The sequence below is a fragment of the Ziziphus jujuba genome, chromosome 5, assembly GCF_031755915.1.
Source record: "Ziziphus jujuba cultivar Dongzao chromosome 5, ASM3175591v1".
In the NCBI taxonomy this organism is placed as follows: domain Eukaryota; kingdom Viridiplantae; phylum Streptophyta; class Magnoliopsida; order Rosales; family Rhamnaceae; genus Ziziphus; species Ziziphus jujuba.
Genome location: NC_083383.1, coordinates 15,783,703 through 15,801,089, shown reverse-complemented (window position 1 = coordinate 15,801,089; position 17,387 = coordinate 15,783,703). Strand labels below are relative to the sequence as shown.

The 17,387-nt window shown below is 37.2% G+C and overlaps 2 protein-coding genes across 2 annotated transcripts; both read right to left on the bottom strand.

The window, feature by feature from the left end:
• Nucleotides 1-10,456: 10,456 nt before the first annotated feature.
• Nucleotides 10,457-11,729, bottom strand: LOC107421526 (MDIS1-interacting receptor like kinase 2-like). The gene is made up of 2 exons (XM_048475641.2): nt 11,039-11,729; nt 10,457-10,916 (listed from the first exon to the last, which is right to left on the bottom strand). Exons 1-2 carry the CDS (start codon nt 11,595-11,597, stop codon nt 10,510-10,512), a joined length of 966 nt encoding a protein of 321 aa, XP_048331598.2. The 5' UTR covers nt 11,598-11,729; the 3' UTR covers nt 10,457-10,509.
• Nucleotides 11,644-14,096, bottom strand: LOC132803774 (probable leucine-rich repeat receptor-like protein kinase At1g35710). The gene is made up of 2 exons (XM_060817286.1): nt 11,766-14,096; nt 11,644-11,679 (listed from the first exon to the last, which is right to left on the bottom strand). The coding sequence occupies exons 1-2, from the start codon at nt 14,094-14,096 to the stop codon at nt 11,644-11,646; spliced, it is 2,367 nt and encodes a 788-aa protein (XP_060673269.1).
• Between the last annotated feature and the right edge of the window lie 3,291 nt (nt 14,097-17,387).

Sequence of the window (17,387 nt, the reverse complement as noted above, 5' to 3'; positions counted from 1 at the left end):
TGACTTCAACTTAACAAAATACAAACATATTTTATATAATATATATAACTTAGAAATGTGTATATATATATATATATACACATTACAAATATATACAATTATGTGATCCTAACTAATTTGTGAAGCAGAAGTGTAATAGAAGGGAATGGCTTTGACAAGTGCAGCTCCTGAGTTAGAAATTTCTTTCACTGTTTGGACGACATTGTGCATTGCTGTTTAAGCATACCAATGCTATCTTCGCAAGGAAGACTACCTCACCTGCGAGTTCATTTTGTCTAGGAGGCATAAAACTACCTCATATTATGTTGAGGATGATGAAGATGATGTTCATGATATTGATGAGATGAGATCCCTAGGGTGATTCCCCATAAGTATTTGCAAATTAAGTTACTTACTCCGAAGCTATGAACATCGCATTTTTCTTTCAATTCCATTGTATAAGCAAGTTCTGCTTGGAAGAAATTCATTGCAGCAACATTTTTCGATAACTTAATTTAATGTTGTAAACATTCCTAAGAGAAATATTTCATAAGAAAAATACAAATACAAAATCCAAAGATAACTAGCGTGCATGGATATAACTAATATAATTTGGCTGCCCAAATTAATAAATCATTCTAACAAAATATATACATATATATATATATATATTAATTAAAAAAGGACATGGTTTAGGTTATTTACTTTTTGGTAACTATCTGATAGATTATATACTAATTAGTAGACAATCAGTCCATTTCTATTTCAAGGTCAAAAGACTAACTTATATACTTACTATGAGAATAAACAATCCATTTCATTTCCAAACAAACATTTAACAAATCATTAAACAAGAAATTTATAAAGATAAAAGCTGACCTTGAGCAGCGTATCCAAAAGTTTCTTGCGAATGAGGTCCAATTGTACGACTTAGTTTTAAGAATCCTGGCGTGCCGAAATCTGAAACATGAGCTTCATTGTGTTGCTCATTCAACATAATATTCTGGCTTGATATATCTCGATGTAGGCGGTGAGCAGTCATGGTGCATGTAAGACAATGCATTTGCCATATCTTTCGCAACATTTACCCTTTTACTCCAATCAAATGCTCTTGCTTTTTCCTCATTGCACACTACATTTTGAAGGCTTCCTCCTTCCAAGATCATATACCAAAAGTGAGTGTCTTCAGTGTGAACAAACCCATATAGCTTTACAGTGTTACGATGTTATGTTTCTGTCAATGCACATATCTCACTTGTAAAAGCTTTAACATGAGACACCCCATCATCAACATTTGCATGAAGCTCCTTCACTGCAACAACCTGATCTGAGCTTAACTCAGTCTTGTAAACACTCCCATATCCTCCCTCCCCGTAGAAGAGTTTGAAATCAAATTCCTCTATTTATTGGATGATGTTCTCATAAACCATTTTTCCATTATAGCTCCATATCTCATATTGTGTTTCAGGATCAGGTATATTTTTTGTTTTCCACACTCTTCTGTGAAGAACGTATAAGATTGAAAAAAAGATGGACAAAAGAAATAGGCTATAGAAAATAGGGATCAATACAATCAATATGTTGACTTTGTTGCCCTTTCTTCTATGGGGTCTTTTAGTCATCTTTGCACAACGCTTTAAATCAGTAACACTACTACACAAGCCTCTGTCATTTTTGAATGCATCGAATGGAGCCTCACAAAAAGCTTCGGAATTGGGAATTGGACCCTCCAGCTGGTTGTAGGACATGTCAACTAACATCGAGCTTGACATTTCATCAAAAGAGGATGGAATGGAAGCGGAAAGATAATTGTGAGAGAGATTCAAAGTTTCTAAACGTTTCATTTGTCCAAGCTGTGAGGGTGTCTCTCCGTTTAGGAAGTTTGAACTTGAATCAAGGATTTAAAGAAAGTTAATAGTACCTATCTCAAAAGGAACACTTCCTTCAAGTTTATTATCTTGCAAATTCAATTGTCATAACTTGAAGCACTTTACAACTTCTTTTGGAATTGGGCCCCCTAGATTGTTGGCTGCAAGGTGCAATTGCTCTAGTTCAGCTAGCATTACAATACCAGACAAAATCTTGCCATATAGTTGATTGCCACTTAGGATACGTTTGAGCAATGGCTTTAAGTTTGCCAGTTCCTCTAGAATCTTTCCTCAGAGATGATTTGAGGAGAGATCAAGCGCCTGCAGAGGAGTTGCCTCCCCAAATGCAGGGGATATGGAGCCTAAAACTCTATCTTTGGAGATGTTGAGACATGTCAAATTTTGGCATGGCCCCTACTATGAAGTCCAGCCGCACCACACTACACCGATAGCGTGAAACCAGTAGCTCACCATTTTTGACAATGGCCATTGCTGCATTTAACACCGAACTCCAACTTGCTCAATTGTGGGCAATGTCAGAAGGCTGGTGCTGAACGTTAGAAGAGGTTGAAAATGGAGGACATGCACCGAATTTGTGAGCTTATAAATAGGCTCCATCCCATTGCATGCAAGCCAAGCCAAGCGGTGCAACCTCAATATCACCCAAGTGAGGAGTGTTGAGAGTAGTGTTTAAGTTCCAGAGAGAGCTTGAGAGAAGAGTGAGCAATTCTAGAGAGAATTTAACAGTGTAGAGAGAGGTTCCACGTGAGAATCCTCCACGAGAGAAGTTTTTATTTTTGTATTCTATTTCCAAGAGAGTAATAGAATTCTTTTTATTTTTCTTCTCATATTTCTTCTCTAAAGTGGTCAGAGAACCACAACAAGTGGTATCGGAGCTCCAGGTCGAGAGCTTGGGTTCAAAATTTCAAGAAACAGAGCCTCTGTTCTTCAAGTTGGTGTTTCCAAAAGTTGCTCAAATCAATAATTTGTCAATACCAAGTGAAATAACTCAACGAGACGAGAACAACCAAGTTCATCGAAGAGCAACGACTGTTTTAACGCCCCTGCACGCGCCGCCTGAACTTTTCTACAGCAGATCATGCGCTCATGACCTGCACGCACCGTCTAGAGGTTGAAGACGACCACGTCAGCAGACACATCATCGTACGCACCCACGTCATCTACCACGTGACCCGACACGTCATCAGCCACGCAATCGCCACGTCATCTGCCACATGTTGACACGTCAACACAATCTGCCACATCATCAAAAGTTTCTAAAATTACCGAACAACCCCTAAATTGTTGAAAATTACAGATTAACCCTTGTAGTTTCTGTATTTATAGGTTGACCTAGAATTTTTGGGCAATTACATTTTTGCCCCAAAAATTCTGGTAATTATATTTTGACCCTGGAAGAGTCAAGTCCACCATTTTCGACCGTTCCGGACGCAACAGTTAACTCCGTTTTGCCAAATTCCGCTCCATTTTTTGGTCAAGCCATAATGTCAATGGAAGAATCATCTTCGGGAGTTATGGTTAAGCTCACTGCCACAAATTATACACTTTGGAGGCCTCGGATGGAAGACCTCCTCAATTGTAAGGATCTGTTTGATACTATAGAAACTAAAGGAGAAAACCCTAATCCCAACAAAGAAGCAGAATGGAAGAAATTAAACAAGAAAACAATCGGTTAGATCAGGCAATGGATCGACCACAGTGTCTTCCATCATGTAGCGAAGGAAACGGATGCATATGCCCTCTGGACAAAATTGAAGGACATGTACCAGGCCAAGACTGCTCAGAACAAAGCCCTATTGTTTAAGCGATTGGTAAATCTAAAAATACAGAGTGGAACTTCTGTAGCTGAGCATACCAATGAGTTCCAGAGCTTGGTAAATCAACTATCTGCTGTGGATTACCAACTAGGGGATGAGGTTCAGGCTTTCCTACTTCTAAGCTCTCTTCCAGACAGTTCGAAGACATTTGTAGTCTCTCTCAACAATTCGGCCCCGAATGGAAAACTTACTATATCTATGGTTAAGGATGCCTTATTTAATGAAGAGGCCAGGAGAAAGGACATTGGCATGGATCAGTCACATGCCCTCGTCACAGAGAGAGGAAGACAGCAAATAGGTGGTCGAGATAGGGGGAGAGGCAGAAGCAAGAGCAGAGGTAGATCTACAGACGGCAGAAAATCATCATATAAGTGCTATCATTGTGGCCTAGAGGGTCACATGAAGAAGAACTGCAGAAAGTTGTTAAGAGAGCAGAGACTCCAAGGTAATCAGTCGAAGAAGGATGGAGAGACACTAGTCACTGTTACAGGAGAAGTGGTGCTCTGCTCCACCGAAGAAGAGACATGCCTTCCTATATCAACCCAAGATGTTGAGTGGGTAGTCGATACTGCAGCATCCTACCATGTCACTACACATAGAGATTTTTTCAAAACGTACAAAGCAGGAGACTTTGGTATGGTAAAGATGGGAAATTTCAATTTCGCAAAGATTATGGGAACTGGTGATATTCAAGTAAAAACGAATGTTGGTTGTACAATCACTTTGAAGGATGTCCATCATGTTCCAGATCTTCGGCTTAATCTACTTTCGGGAGCAGCCTTAGACAAGCAAGGCTATGACAACTACTTTAGCAAAGGCACATGGAAAATGACAAAAGGTGCCATAGTTGTCGCCCGAGGATATATTTGTGGAACGTTGTATAAAACTCATGTGAAGATATGTGTAGATAGCCTCAATATTGCAGAAGGAGAGACATCTCAAAATTTGTGGCACCAGAGACTTGGTCACATGAGTGCAAAAGGATTGTTTACTTTGATCAAGAAGAAGCTTATCATTGTTTGTAAGGATGCTACGCTAGATTGAGTCTCCTTCAATTCCTCTGCATCGAGAAGATCAGAGTTGCTTAGTCTGGTGCACTCTGATGTTTGTGGTCCCATGGAGGTGGAATCATTAAGTGGCAACAGGTATTTCCTGACCTTCACTGATGATGCTTCTCGAAAGGTGTGGGTATATTTTTTAAAAATAAAGGACCAGGTATTAGATTGCTTCAAACTGTTTCATACCATGGTAGAGTGTGAAATAGGAAAGAAGCTGAAATGTCTCCGCTCAGATAATGGAGGAGAGTATACTTCCAAGGAGTTCGATGCCCACTGTAGAAGACACGGCATTCGACATGAGAAGACGGTCCCTCGCACCCCACAACATAATGGAATAGCCAAAAGAATGAACCGAACCATTATGGAAAATGTCAGAAGTATGATCAGTATGGCTAATGTCACGGACTTGTTTGTTTACCCTTCAAGCCGTGCGGCCTTAGTTGCTATTCCGACCCTTTGTTGCAACTAAGTAAGCCTTTTGCCCACTAAAAGAGAAAGCTAAGCAAAGAAAGCTAGAGCACAAAGAGAGTTTGGGAGAATGAAAGTATATTGCTTAAGAGAGAGCTTTACAATTGAAGCTTGGATTCTTGGATCTTTGGATGTTCTTGGATTCTAGGATGCTTGGATTGTTGGATGGTTTGGCCAAATGAGGCCTCCACCTATTTATAGGCATACAAAGCTTAATCCTACGGCTATAATTGCTTTAATCCTACGGTGGAGAATGGGTGTCTAGATCCTTCCCACCTCCTTTACATAAAATATCTAAAGAAACATCTAGAATTGATATGTACATGGCTTGACCTAGAGTTCTCCATAATGTTCTAGAGAATTCTACACTACTCTAGGTGCTTGGCCCATTGTAAGGCCCAAAATAGGCCCAAAGTGGATTATAAGGCCCAAAATGGATTGTAAGGCCCAAAATGGAGAGAATGCTCACCAAGTGTTTGATGAAATGCCCCAACCGTGACACTAAGCTGCCAAAGCCATTCTGGGGAGAAGCTGTTCGTGCCACCTGCTATTTAATAAACAGATCACCATCAGTACCGTTGAATTTTGAAATTCCGGAGAAAGTGTGGTTGGGTAAGATTCCCTCCTACTCTCATTTAAGAGTGTTCGGTTGTTTAGCCTATGTACATGTGTCCAAGGAGCTTAGACAGAAGCTCGATACAAGATCTACTCCATGCATCTTTATAGGATATGGAGATGAAGAATTCGGATACAGGTTATGGGATCCGAAAACAAAGAAGGTTATTAGAAGTAGAGATGTAGTATTCCATGAAAACCAGACAATGGAAGACATTGAAAAGCCTAGAATGTCTCCTAATTATAGTTCTAGTGCCGAGAATTTTGGTCCTAATCCAGCACCAGCACAAATAGCCACAGAGGATAATGAGGTGCATGAAGATATATCAGAAGCAGACCAGGAGGAAGAAGGGGATATTGAGCAAGGGGAGACTTAATCCTCTCAAGCAGCTGCAGGGCCATTACAGTGGTCAGATGATGGTATACCTCCTGAAACCAGTGGTTTACAAGTTCGAAGATCTAAGCGAGGCTGAATTCCATCAAAGAGATTTCCAGAATTTGAGTATATTCTGCTTACTGAAGAAGGGGAGCCAAAGAGTTTCCAAGAAGTTGTTTCTCATCAAGAGAAGGAAAAGTGGCTGTAAGCAATGCAAGATGAGATGGAATCCTTGCAGAAAAAATCATATTTATGAGTTGGTTGAGCTTCAAACAGAAAAGAAGGCACTAAAGAATAAATGGGTGTTCAAGCTCAAGAAAGATGGCAGCAGAAAGGTGGTGAAACACAAAGCCCGATTGGTGGTCAAAGGATTTCTTCAGAAGAAAGGAATTGACTTTGATGAGATTTTTTCACCAGTGGTAAAAATGACTTCAATTCAAGTCATTTTTGAATTAGTAGCAAGTCTAAACCTAGAGCTTGAACAGATGGATGTGAAGACAGCATTTCTTCACGGTGATTTACATGAGGAAATCTACATGGAGCAGCCAGAAGGATTTGAGGTTTTAGGGAAAGAAAATCTCGTATGCAAGCTGAAGAAGAGCTTGTATGGCCTCAAGCAAGCACCAAGACAATGGTATAAGAAGTTTTACTCGTTCATGGTGAGTCAAGGCTATAAAAGGACTGCAGCAGACCAGTGTGTTTATATTCAAAAATGTTTAGGTGGAAACTTCATTGCACTTTTGCTACATGTGGATGACATGTTGATCGTTGGACAAGATGCAATGAAGATTAGTCAGCTGAAGAAAGAATTGTCCAAGTTTTTTTATATGAAAGACTTAGGACCAGCTCAACAAATTTTGGGAATGCAAATAATCCAAGACAGGAAGAATAGAAGGTTATGGCTATCTCAAGAGAAGTATGTTGAATGGGTGATAAAGAGATTCAACATGGATAAAGCCAAACCGGTCAGCATTCCACTTGCAAATCATTTCAAATTGAGCAAGAGATTGTGCCCCTCATCCAAAGAAGACATAGAGGAGATGGCTTCAGTACCATATTCTTCAGCGATAAGAAGTCTGATGTATGCAATGGTGTGTACCAGACCAGACATTGCTCACGCAGTAGGTGTTGTGAGCAAATTTCTTTCAAATCCTGGAAAGAAACACTGGGAAGCAGTCAAATGGATTCTCAGGTATCTTAAAGGTACATTAAAGCTATGCTTGTGCTACGGGGGAGGTGATCCAATTTTAGAAGGCTACACAGATGTATATATGGCCAGAGACCCTGATAATAGAAAGTCTACATCAGGTTATCTCTACACTTTTGCGGGGGGAGCTATGTCATGGCAGTCAAGATTGTAGAAGTGCGTTGCTTTATCTACTACTGAAGCACAGTACATTGCCGTAGCAGAAGCGGATAAGGAAATGTTGTGGTTAAAGCATTTTCTCGTAGAATTGGGCATCAAGCAAGAAGACTACAAGATACATTATGATAACCAAAGTGCCATGGATTTGAGCAAAAACTCAATGTATCATTCCCGTACAAAGCACATTGACATTCGCTATCATTGGATATGCGAAGTAATAGATCAACAGTTGCTGAAACTGATGAAGATCCACACAAAGGAGAATCCAGCAGACATGTTAACAAAAGTTGTTGCTCAAGAGAAGCTGAAGCTATGCAGAGACATAGCTGGAATGGATGGCAGATGACCATCAGTTTAAATGCTGTTGGAGGGAGAGAATTGTGAAGTCCAGCTGCACCACATTGCACTGACAATGTGAAACCAGCAGCTCACCATTTTTGACAATGGCCATTGCTGCATTTAACACCGAACTCCAACTTGCTCAACAATTGTGGGTAATGTCAGAAGGCCGGTGCTAAACGTCAGAAGAGGTTGAAAATGGAGGACATGCACCGAATTTGTGAGCCTATAAATAGGCTCCATCCCGTTGCATGTAAGCCAAGCCAAGCAGTGCAACCTCAATATCACCCAAGTGAGGAGTGTTAAGAGTAGTGTTTAAGTTCCAGAGAGAGCTTGAGAGAAGAGTTAACAATTTCAGAGAGAATTTGACAGTGTAGAGAGAGGTTTCACGTGAGAATCCTCCACGAGAGAAGTTTTTATTTTTGTATTCTATTTCCAAAAGAGTAATATAATTCTTTTTATTTTTCTTCTCATATTTCTTCTCTAAAGTGTCAGAGAACCACAACACCCACTTCGCTGAAACCTCACCATCAAATTTATTACCACTCCAATCAATGTAAATCAATTGAAGCCTTCTTAAGCTGGTCAAGTTTCCTATAGAAGCACAGATGGGACCTTCGAGGTTGTTAACGTGTAAACTAAGCTCTGTCAATCTTTCCTATTCTGGAGGAATAAAGCTAGAGAGCTCATTCCTAGACAACTTGAAAAAGGTGAGATCGGAAAGATTTGCTAGTGTTGGTGAAACAAATCCAGAAAAACCATTTGTCGAGAAATCTAAGATGAAACAAGTTCGGAAAGGTTATGGAAGCTAAGTGGAATGTGACCTTTGAGGCTGTTAATTTGCAAAGTAAGCATCGTCAGAGACTTCATCTTTTCCTATTTCATGAGAATGAAGCCAGATAGCTGATTCTTGGACAAGTCGAAAAGTGAGAGACCCGAAAGACTTGCAACACTTGGAGAAAGAAATCCAGAGAGATGGTTGTTTGCTGAGTCGAGATGAGTGAGCTTTGAAAGGTTATAAAGGCCAAGTGGAATATCTCCATAAAGGTTGTTTTATGCAAAATCCATGCTAGTGAGGTTGGTGAATGATGAGAAGCTGAGATTTTGAAGAGTACCATTCAAACCAGAGCTCGAAATGTTGAGCTAGATCACACTACTTCTTGACTCCTTGCAGGTAACGCCAACCCAATTGCAATGGCTGCTGTTTCCAACACCAATCACTCATGAAGACAAGAGAGACTGGCTTTGGCTGTCAAGGCTTTGTTTCCGTTTTATAAGAGCCTCTGCTTCCTTCCCCTGTTGTTCTACTACTGTTTGGTTATTGTTAGTAGCATTAGCAAACGGAAGATGGAACAGACGCATAAAAAACGTTAACGTTAACATTAACACTAACAACATTGGTGGTGGTCTATTAGACAATGGATTGTTATCTAACAAGGAAGCCATGGCTTCGATCAACGTTAATGGCTGTCTGCAGTAATTGTTTGTTCTCTCCCTTGCAAGCTATTAACAAAACTGTTTATTAATACTGCCCCTACGATTTTCTTTCCACCGTCAACGCTTCCATTACTTTCCTCTCATTGGTCTTCTTAGTCGCGTACAACGACCTTTTGTGTTTTTTGGTATTTGGCCTCCAAGATTGGCTTTTGATATTAAAAAAAAAAAAAATGTCGAAAAGTAAAATAGAAACAAATTTTAGTGTCCTGTTTATTCTTTTTTATTTTTTAAATTTAAAAAGAAAAAGAAGAAGTAAATAAGCGTCCTAGATTTATTGCCGCAACTAAATGCCAAAAATGCTGGAGTGTCACACCACTTTAAAATTTTTAATTATGCTTGGTCTTTGATCCAAAAGAAAAAAAGAGAAAAGTGGCCTGCTTGGAAATAGACTCTGTTCGATTCCTGCATCCATTTGGTCCGGTAATAGGAAGGCTTATATTGTTCAATATTGGGATCGGATTGTAAAGGGTTTTTATTTTTTTAATTTTTATTATTATTAGTTTCGGGTAAAAAGATGATTTTCAAAGCCCAAAATACAACAACCAGCAAGGGGCCGATAAAGGTCTGTTTTCAAAAATTAATTTGATGCACTAACCATTTTAACTTTTCTTTCAAGGAAATAGCAAATTCTTTATCCAGTTATCTTAGCTGTATAGCAATGCATTGCTGAAAAAAAAAAAAAAAAAAAAAAAAAAAAAGCTGTACAGCAATGTACAAAGCACAATAGTTTTACAACTCATAATGTAACTTTATTTATCAATATATATATATATATATATATATTTTATATCGCTTACTTTAAGAAAATAAAATATATTGTATTAGTTGATAACTGCTGTTTTTTTGGTAAGCAGTTGATAACTATTGTTAGCTATAAAACAAGTTTAAAAATGACATACAAACCCAAATCCAAAAGCTTCCATTCCTTCTAGTCAATCCAAAAACAACTAATGTACTTAATCGCAATATTATTCAACAATACTAAGGACAAATTACAAATATGTGAGTTTATCTTACCACAAAAACAATATTGTAACCACAAACTAGTTTCTAGAAACATATAAAATGCGCATGAAATACATGATAAAACAGAAGACGCAGGCACTCAGGAAGTGGAAGCACTAGGACGATAATCACATAGTAGGTCTAATGTAATTTGAGGGAATGACTCTGAATAATACAGCCTTTGAGTTTGAGTCGACATCTCACGAGAAATTTCTTTCATTGTTGGACGGCATCTTGGATTGCCGTTTAAGCATGCGAGTCCAATCTTGGCAAGGCAAACCACTTCCCCAGCAATTTCTTTATCATCTGTTGGAGCTGAGATCCGTTGGTCCAAAATCTCCTTGAGTTTGAGTGCCACTTCATCATCATGGCCTAGTGTACATGATGAGAATGATGATATTGATGATATTAGATTTCCAGGATGCTTCCCCATAAGTATTTCCATGGTCACCACTCCAAAACTATAAACATCGCATTTCTCATTCACTTCCATAGTATATGGAAGTTCTGTTTAAAAGAAGCTCATATCAACAGCATTAATTAATTAATAACATAATGATTTAAATACATTAAAACTATATTTAATATTGAAAACCATGAAATTAAATTAATGCCTAAGATAAACTGACCTGGAGCAGCATATCCAAAAGTTCCTGCAAATGATGTCCAGTTCGATGAGTCTGGTTTTAGAAATCTTGCTGTTCCGAAATCGGAAACATGAGCCTCATTGTGTTCTTCATTTAGAAGAATATTCTGGCTTGATATATCTCGATGGATAATAGGTGGTGAGTAGTCAAAGTGCATATACAATAAGGCATTTGCAACACCTTTAACAACATTTACTCTTTTACTCCAATCAAAAGCTCTTGCCTTTTCCTCATTGTTTAGTACACTTTGCAGACTTCCTCCTTCCATGAACTCATAAACCAAAAGTGAGTGTCGTGGATGCGAACAGAATCCATATAGCTTCACGATGTTACGATGTCGTATCTGTGCTAGAGTATCAATCTCCCTTGTAAAAGCTTTTTGATGAGACATCTCACTGTTGGTATTTGCATGAAGCTTCTTCACAGCAACAACCTGACTGGTTCTTAACTCTACCTTGTAAACACTTCCACTGCCTCCCTCTCCAATGCAATATTTTGAGTGAAATTCCTCTGTTGCTTCGATGATATTCTCGTAGACCATTTTCCCATCGTAGCTCCATATTTCAAAAAGATTATTGTTTCGTGTTTCAAGAGTGGGCAAGTTTTCTTTCTTCCTCCCTGTTCTGTGAAGAATATACAGGATTCCAAAAATGAAGGATAGAAGAAACAAGGTACAGAAAAGAGGGACAAGTATAATCAATATGTTGACTTTGTTGCCTTGATTAGATTGTGGATTTTGGGAGGTAATTGGGCAATGCTTCATACCCGTAGCATTACCACATAAGCCTTTGTTATTTTTGAATGCTTCAATTGGGGCCTCTCGGAAGGCTTTGGAATTAGGAATACGACCCTCCAACTGGTTGTAGGACATATCCACCCATATCAAGCTCGATGTATCATCAAAAGCGGATGGAATGGAACAAGAAAGAGAATTGTGAGAGAGATTTAGAGTTTCTAACCTTTTCATTTGTCCAAGCAGCGGTGGTATCTCTGCGGTCAGCGAATTTGAACTAAGATCAAGGTTTTGAAGATAGTATATACTTGCTATCTCAATTGGAACAGTTCCCTCAAACTTATTGTTTGCCAAATTCAAAAATAACAACTTGAAGCATCCTTTGAGTTCTTTCGGAATTGTGCCATTGAGATTGTTTCCTACCAGGTCTAAATTCTCTAGATCAGCTAACTTTCCAAGTCTGTAAGGAATCTCTCCATACAATTGATTACCACCTAGCATTAGTTCGAGCAGCGACTTCAAGCTTCCCAGTTGCTCTGGAATCTTTCCTGAGAGATTATTTTTGGAAAGGTCTAGCACTTGCAGCTGAATTGCTTGTCCAAGTGCAGGTGGTATGGAGCCTGAAAGTTCGTTGTCCGAGATGTTCAGGCTCGTCAAATTGTGGCACTGCCCCCAATTTGGTGAAAGCTCACCGTGGAATTTATTAACGCTTAAATCAATGTAGCTTACGTTTGGGTAAATTCCAAAAGCTTCTGCTATATTTCCTGTGAGTTGGTTTCCATCAATCCTTAATCTAATAAGGCTGCTGCAATTTCTCAAGCTTTTTGGGATAGTGCCTGTGAAATGGTTTCCATAGCAGATAAAACGCTCAAGTGATCTACCACCACATATTTGTTGAGGCAAATGGCCAATGAAGTTATTAAGAGCCAATTGCAAATCTTTTAGGTTAGTGAGGTTATTCATTTCCAGAGGAAGAGAACCACTAAGTTCGTTTGAGGTCAAAAATAGGCTATTGAGTTTTGTTAAATTTCCTAGGGAACTAGGAAGTGCACCGGAGAAATTGTTCGTTCCAAAGCTAAGAACGTCTAAGTTGCTCAGTTTTCCAATTTCTCTAGGAATATTTCCCGAGAGTTGGTTCTCAGAAAGATGGAGATCGCTTAACCTTCCCAAGTTTCCAATTTCTCTAGGAATATTTCCTGTAAGTTGGTTCCCCGAGAGCTGAAGAATGCTTAACCTTCCCAAGTTTCCAATTTCTGTCGGAATATGTCCATGAAGGATATTGCCATAAAGGTAGATAGCATCAATATAGGTCAAGTTTCCTAGAGAAGAAGGAATTGAACCGGATAGATTATTGGCACCAAGATCAAGTTCTTCTAAGTTACTCAAATTTCCCACAGCTCTAGGAATATTACCAGAAAGTTGGTTTCTAGAAAGTTGAAGATTGGTTAACTTTCCCAAATTTCCAATTTCTTGTGGAATACGTCCAGAAAGTTGGTTGCCATAAAGGAGAAGAATTCTCAAGTTGACCATGTTTCCAATCTCTGGAGGAATATGTCCAGAAAGATTATTACCAAAAAGGTAAATCTCTGCTAAATTGGTCAAGTTACCTATAGAAGCAGAAATCAGACCTGTGAGGTCGTTAGTATCTAAACCAAGGTTTCTAAGAGACTTCATCATTCCAATTTCTTGAGGTATGGAACCATTGAAATGATTGATAGCAATCTTAAAATCATGAAGACCTGTCAATAATCCAATCTCTTTTGGAATTGTTCCAGAGAGCTGATTAGCAGATAACCGAAGAAAAGACAGATTGGAAAGATTTGCAATGGTTGGAGAAAGAAATCCAGAGAAACGATTACCGCCCAAATCAAGATATGTGAGTTTGAAGAGCTTGTAAAGGTCCAGTGGAATATCTCCGTAAAGGTTGACATTGTTTGACAAATCAATACTAATGAGGTTAAGAAAGGACAAGAAACTAAGATTTCGAAGCGTACCATTCAAAGCAGAACGCGAAAGGTTAAGATGGGTGACTCTTCTGGATTCATCACAAGCAACTCCAAACCAATTGCAAGGACTTGTTTCTCCCGCAACCCATGAAGCCATTGCATTGCTTTGGTTGTCAAAGCTGAGTTTCCATTTTATAAGAGCCTCTGCTGCTTCTGTCTCTTCTGATGTTTTCTCAATATTGTTTGTTGCAGCAACAGAAGACACAGTGTTTGAGAGATACAAAGTTAGACATATATAGAATGTTAACAGGATCAACAATGGTTGTTTGTTGGGGAATGGATTAGCGAACAAGGAAGCCATGACTTTGAATTGCTATTATGGAAAAAGCTGGTTGGAATTTATACAAACTGTCACTGCATGTATCATTCAACTAAAAATGAATTTTATATGTATGAAAGGAGAATCTCTGAATCCGATTCACATTTATTAATCTAGTCTTATAAGGCGTGCTTCTTAATTAATTTGTTTTCAAAAAATCTTAACGACTTTTTTATATGGCCTAAGAAACCCACCAACCTGGAAATTCTCTCATCTCAATTGTGTGGTTCATCCTTTTCAAACACTAATAAGTTTGAAATTAATGAAATTAAAGTTGCCGGGCAAATTAAATTAGCTAGGTAGAGAGTTCTGGTGCTACCCTTGTGTGTACTCGTGGAGTTTTATTTTATTTTCTATTCAGTCTTTTTGTGGTGAGTCCTAATCCATAGAATGTTCTTCAACTGCAATTTCGGGCGTTATACAGACCCAAAAATAAAAAATCAAAAAAAAAAAAATCAAAATGAAATGAAATATATAAATAAAGAAGGTGGAGATCACTTGTAGAGAGCTTTGTATAGACGGTTGGAGTTATTATTACCACGTCCTTTCGCTAAGCCAGGGTTGTTTTGTGCAAAACTTCTCTTTTGCCCTTTAATTTGAAAGACGGACGTAGGAGCACTTACTCACATCCATTTGTGGACCCACGTATGGGGCATATATATGTGAATAAGTGTTTCAATTGGAATTTTATTTTATTTTTTTCAATAATTTTAGCTTTTAGTTCAAACATGAGGTTAGAAGTTAAAAACTCTAAATAAGTACCTAAAACTAGAGAATGTTAGTATATTTTTCCCTAAGAAAATATGAACCAAACTCCGTCACAAAATCATATATGGTTTGTTTTATTTTTTTAGCTAGTTTTTCAACTTGTCTGATTATACATTTGGTACGCTAATATAGAATTCTTAAGAATAGATTTTTCAACTTGTTGAATTCTTTCCCATTTTATAGAATAGACTTTCATGAGTTGTTGCGCATGAGGACCGGTGTATATGGACTTGAGTCAGTCAATAAGTCGTTCTTCCCAGGAAGCAGTCATCAATATTCAGCAACTTAATTGGTTTATATTGTTAACATGGAAAATTCTTTTATTTTACATGGCCTTATGGTAACATTCTTCCATGATGGGATAAAAGTTTACTTTTCCATAAAAAAAGAAAAATATAGTATTAAATAAATCATATGTGCGATACAGAATAGAATCTAACACCACCTTATAATGTACGTTTTTTTTTTTTTAATTCAAGTTATTTGAGAAACTCTAACTATCATCATTAATTAATAATAAAAAAATATTTGAAGTAGATAAATTACAGACAATTCAAATAAAAAATAAAAAATAAAAAACTAAATGGCGATGTCTATTATGAAAATTTGTTTGCCACATTAAATTAATAGATAGTTATTAAAAAAAATTTCTAATAAATCTGTTTTAAATTTTATCGCGCTAATACTGTAATAAATAAATAAATAAAAGTTACCAAGATGAATGTCTACACAGAGCAAATATTTAATAAAACATACAAATCAACTAAAACAATCTTTATCGAAAACAATAAAATTATTTTAAAAAAAATGAAAATAACTAGCACATTATTAATTTGGGATTTAAAAAATTAAATGGAAATCAATTTTTGGGCTCAATGCTTATCTTGTAAACAATTATGCTAAAATAAATGGAAAGTCTTGTCAACTTTCGTATTGCAAGCCCACTGTGTTAGTCCTATACTCTGGCTTTTGGTAGAAGCCCGCCATACTCTATCATGTAAACCAAAATTCATCTCGTTGGGATCTTTCTTTCCTAAAATAAAGCTGCTAAAGCCTTTAAAGCCTGGAGTTGGACTTCTATGCCTGACTTGCTTCACAATTTAATCACATTGAGCCCAAGCATCACAATATATAGTTAAATATTTAAACTGCCGAGTTGATTATCCATTCAAATAGCACTTTTCACATTTCCCATATAATAAATTTGGCAACAAGAAAACGAAAAACAAAAAAACTAGCTGTGCTTATTTGTTAAAAACCTTGCTACTAGAAACCTTACAAAACTTTATTTTTCCACCGTTGGATTACATCATTTAAATGGTAATGATTATTTATCATAAACATTAGTCAAAAACCTTCGCACAAGAAATTGACCAATTCCTTTTAATGTACCATCATATAATAAATCAAAATAATTATTTTACAGCATAAAATACAGCATATAACTTAACTAGTTTCAAAAATAATAATAATAATAATAATAATAATAATAATAAGATAGTATATATAATATATATAATCAAGCAAAATCATTTCAAAAAAATAAAGTTCACCAACAGATCACAAATTAAACTAGTTCCTTCACCAAATTGCCCCCAATATAAGTCTAGGTGCCTAAAATAATAATAAAATATTTCTTAGGTTTCAAAAATTAAACTAAAAATGTTGGATGCAATTCAATATCCTAAAATAACTTTAATAATTTAAAATTTCTAAATTAAACACGGAACATTCCAATTATACTGTGAGCCCTAAATACCCGATACCCAAAATTAGGATTTTTCACCTAGAGGCCAATTTATTGAAATTAAACCTTTTATTCCCACTAACACCTAATTTTACTAATCCAACTTTAATTTTGTCCAATGTGTTCAATTATGTCCAAACACAGTCTAAATTTATTTGATATTAAATTAATTGGTCCAAAATTAGAAAATTATCAAAGAATGTAAAAAATTTACAAAATTTATATATAATGGAAAGTTTGTGGAATGGGTAATAAGAATTTAAACTCACCTTAGTCCAAAAATGTCACCGCTGACCAGAAAACACATCAAAAAACTCGGCTAAATATGATGTTGATGGATTTCTCAAATTGTAAAGAATTTCAACAAATGAAGGGTGCTTAAGGATTCAGAGGGTCTAAAACAAAGGAGAGGGCATATGGATCAAGCTAAAATGGCCAAAAAATCTGGCCAACTCGTCGACAATCCGTGATGGCACCGCCTCTACTTCGTAGGCTTGATCCGAGTGCATCCGGTAGAGTTAGGCCATGAAATTTGGTGGTCTTGGCTCCTGTCCAATTCTCTATCATGATGGCCTACTCATGTAAATAGTGGTAGTCAAAATATGGCAAAAATCCAGCTGACTTTTTTTGGTGATAAAAGGGATCGGGTTGACCTAGTTGGAGTTCCATTGGTCTAGGGAAGGTTTTGGATTTTTTTCCGCATATTTTCAATTTTTTTAATGAGATTATGGTTCTCAAAGTATATATAATCCCTAGGT

What these genes read in the sequence shown, in the direction of transcription:
- LOC107421526 (XM_048475641.2), bottom strand. Translation starts at nt 11,597, where the DNA reads ATGGTCTACGAGAATATCATCGAAGCAACAGAGGAATTTCACTCAAAA. An exon ending in TTTTGGATATGCTGCTCCAG is followed by an intron (nt 10,917 to 11,038) that starts GTCAGTTTATCT and finishes TCTTTTAAACAG; the next exon opens with AACTTCCATATACTATGGAA.
- LOC132803774 (XM_060817286.1), bottom strand. Translation starts at nt 14,096, where the DNA reads ATGGCTTCCTTGTTCGCTAATCCATTCCCCAACAAACAACCATTGTTG. An exon ending in AATCTAATCAAGGCAACAAA is followed by an intron (nt 11,680 to 11,765) that starts GTCAACATATTG and finishes TATTCTTCACAG; the next exon opens with AACAGGGAGGAAGAAAGAAA.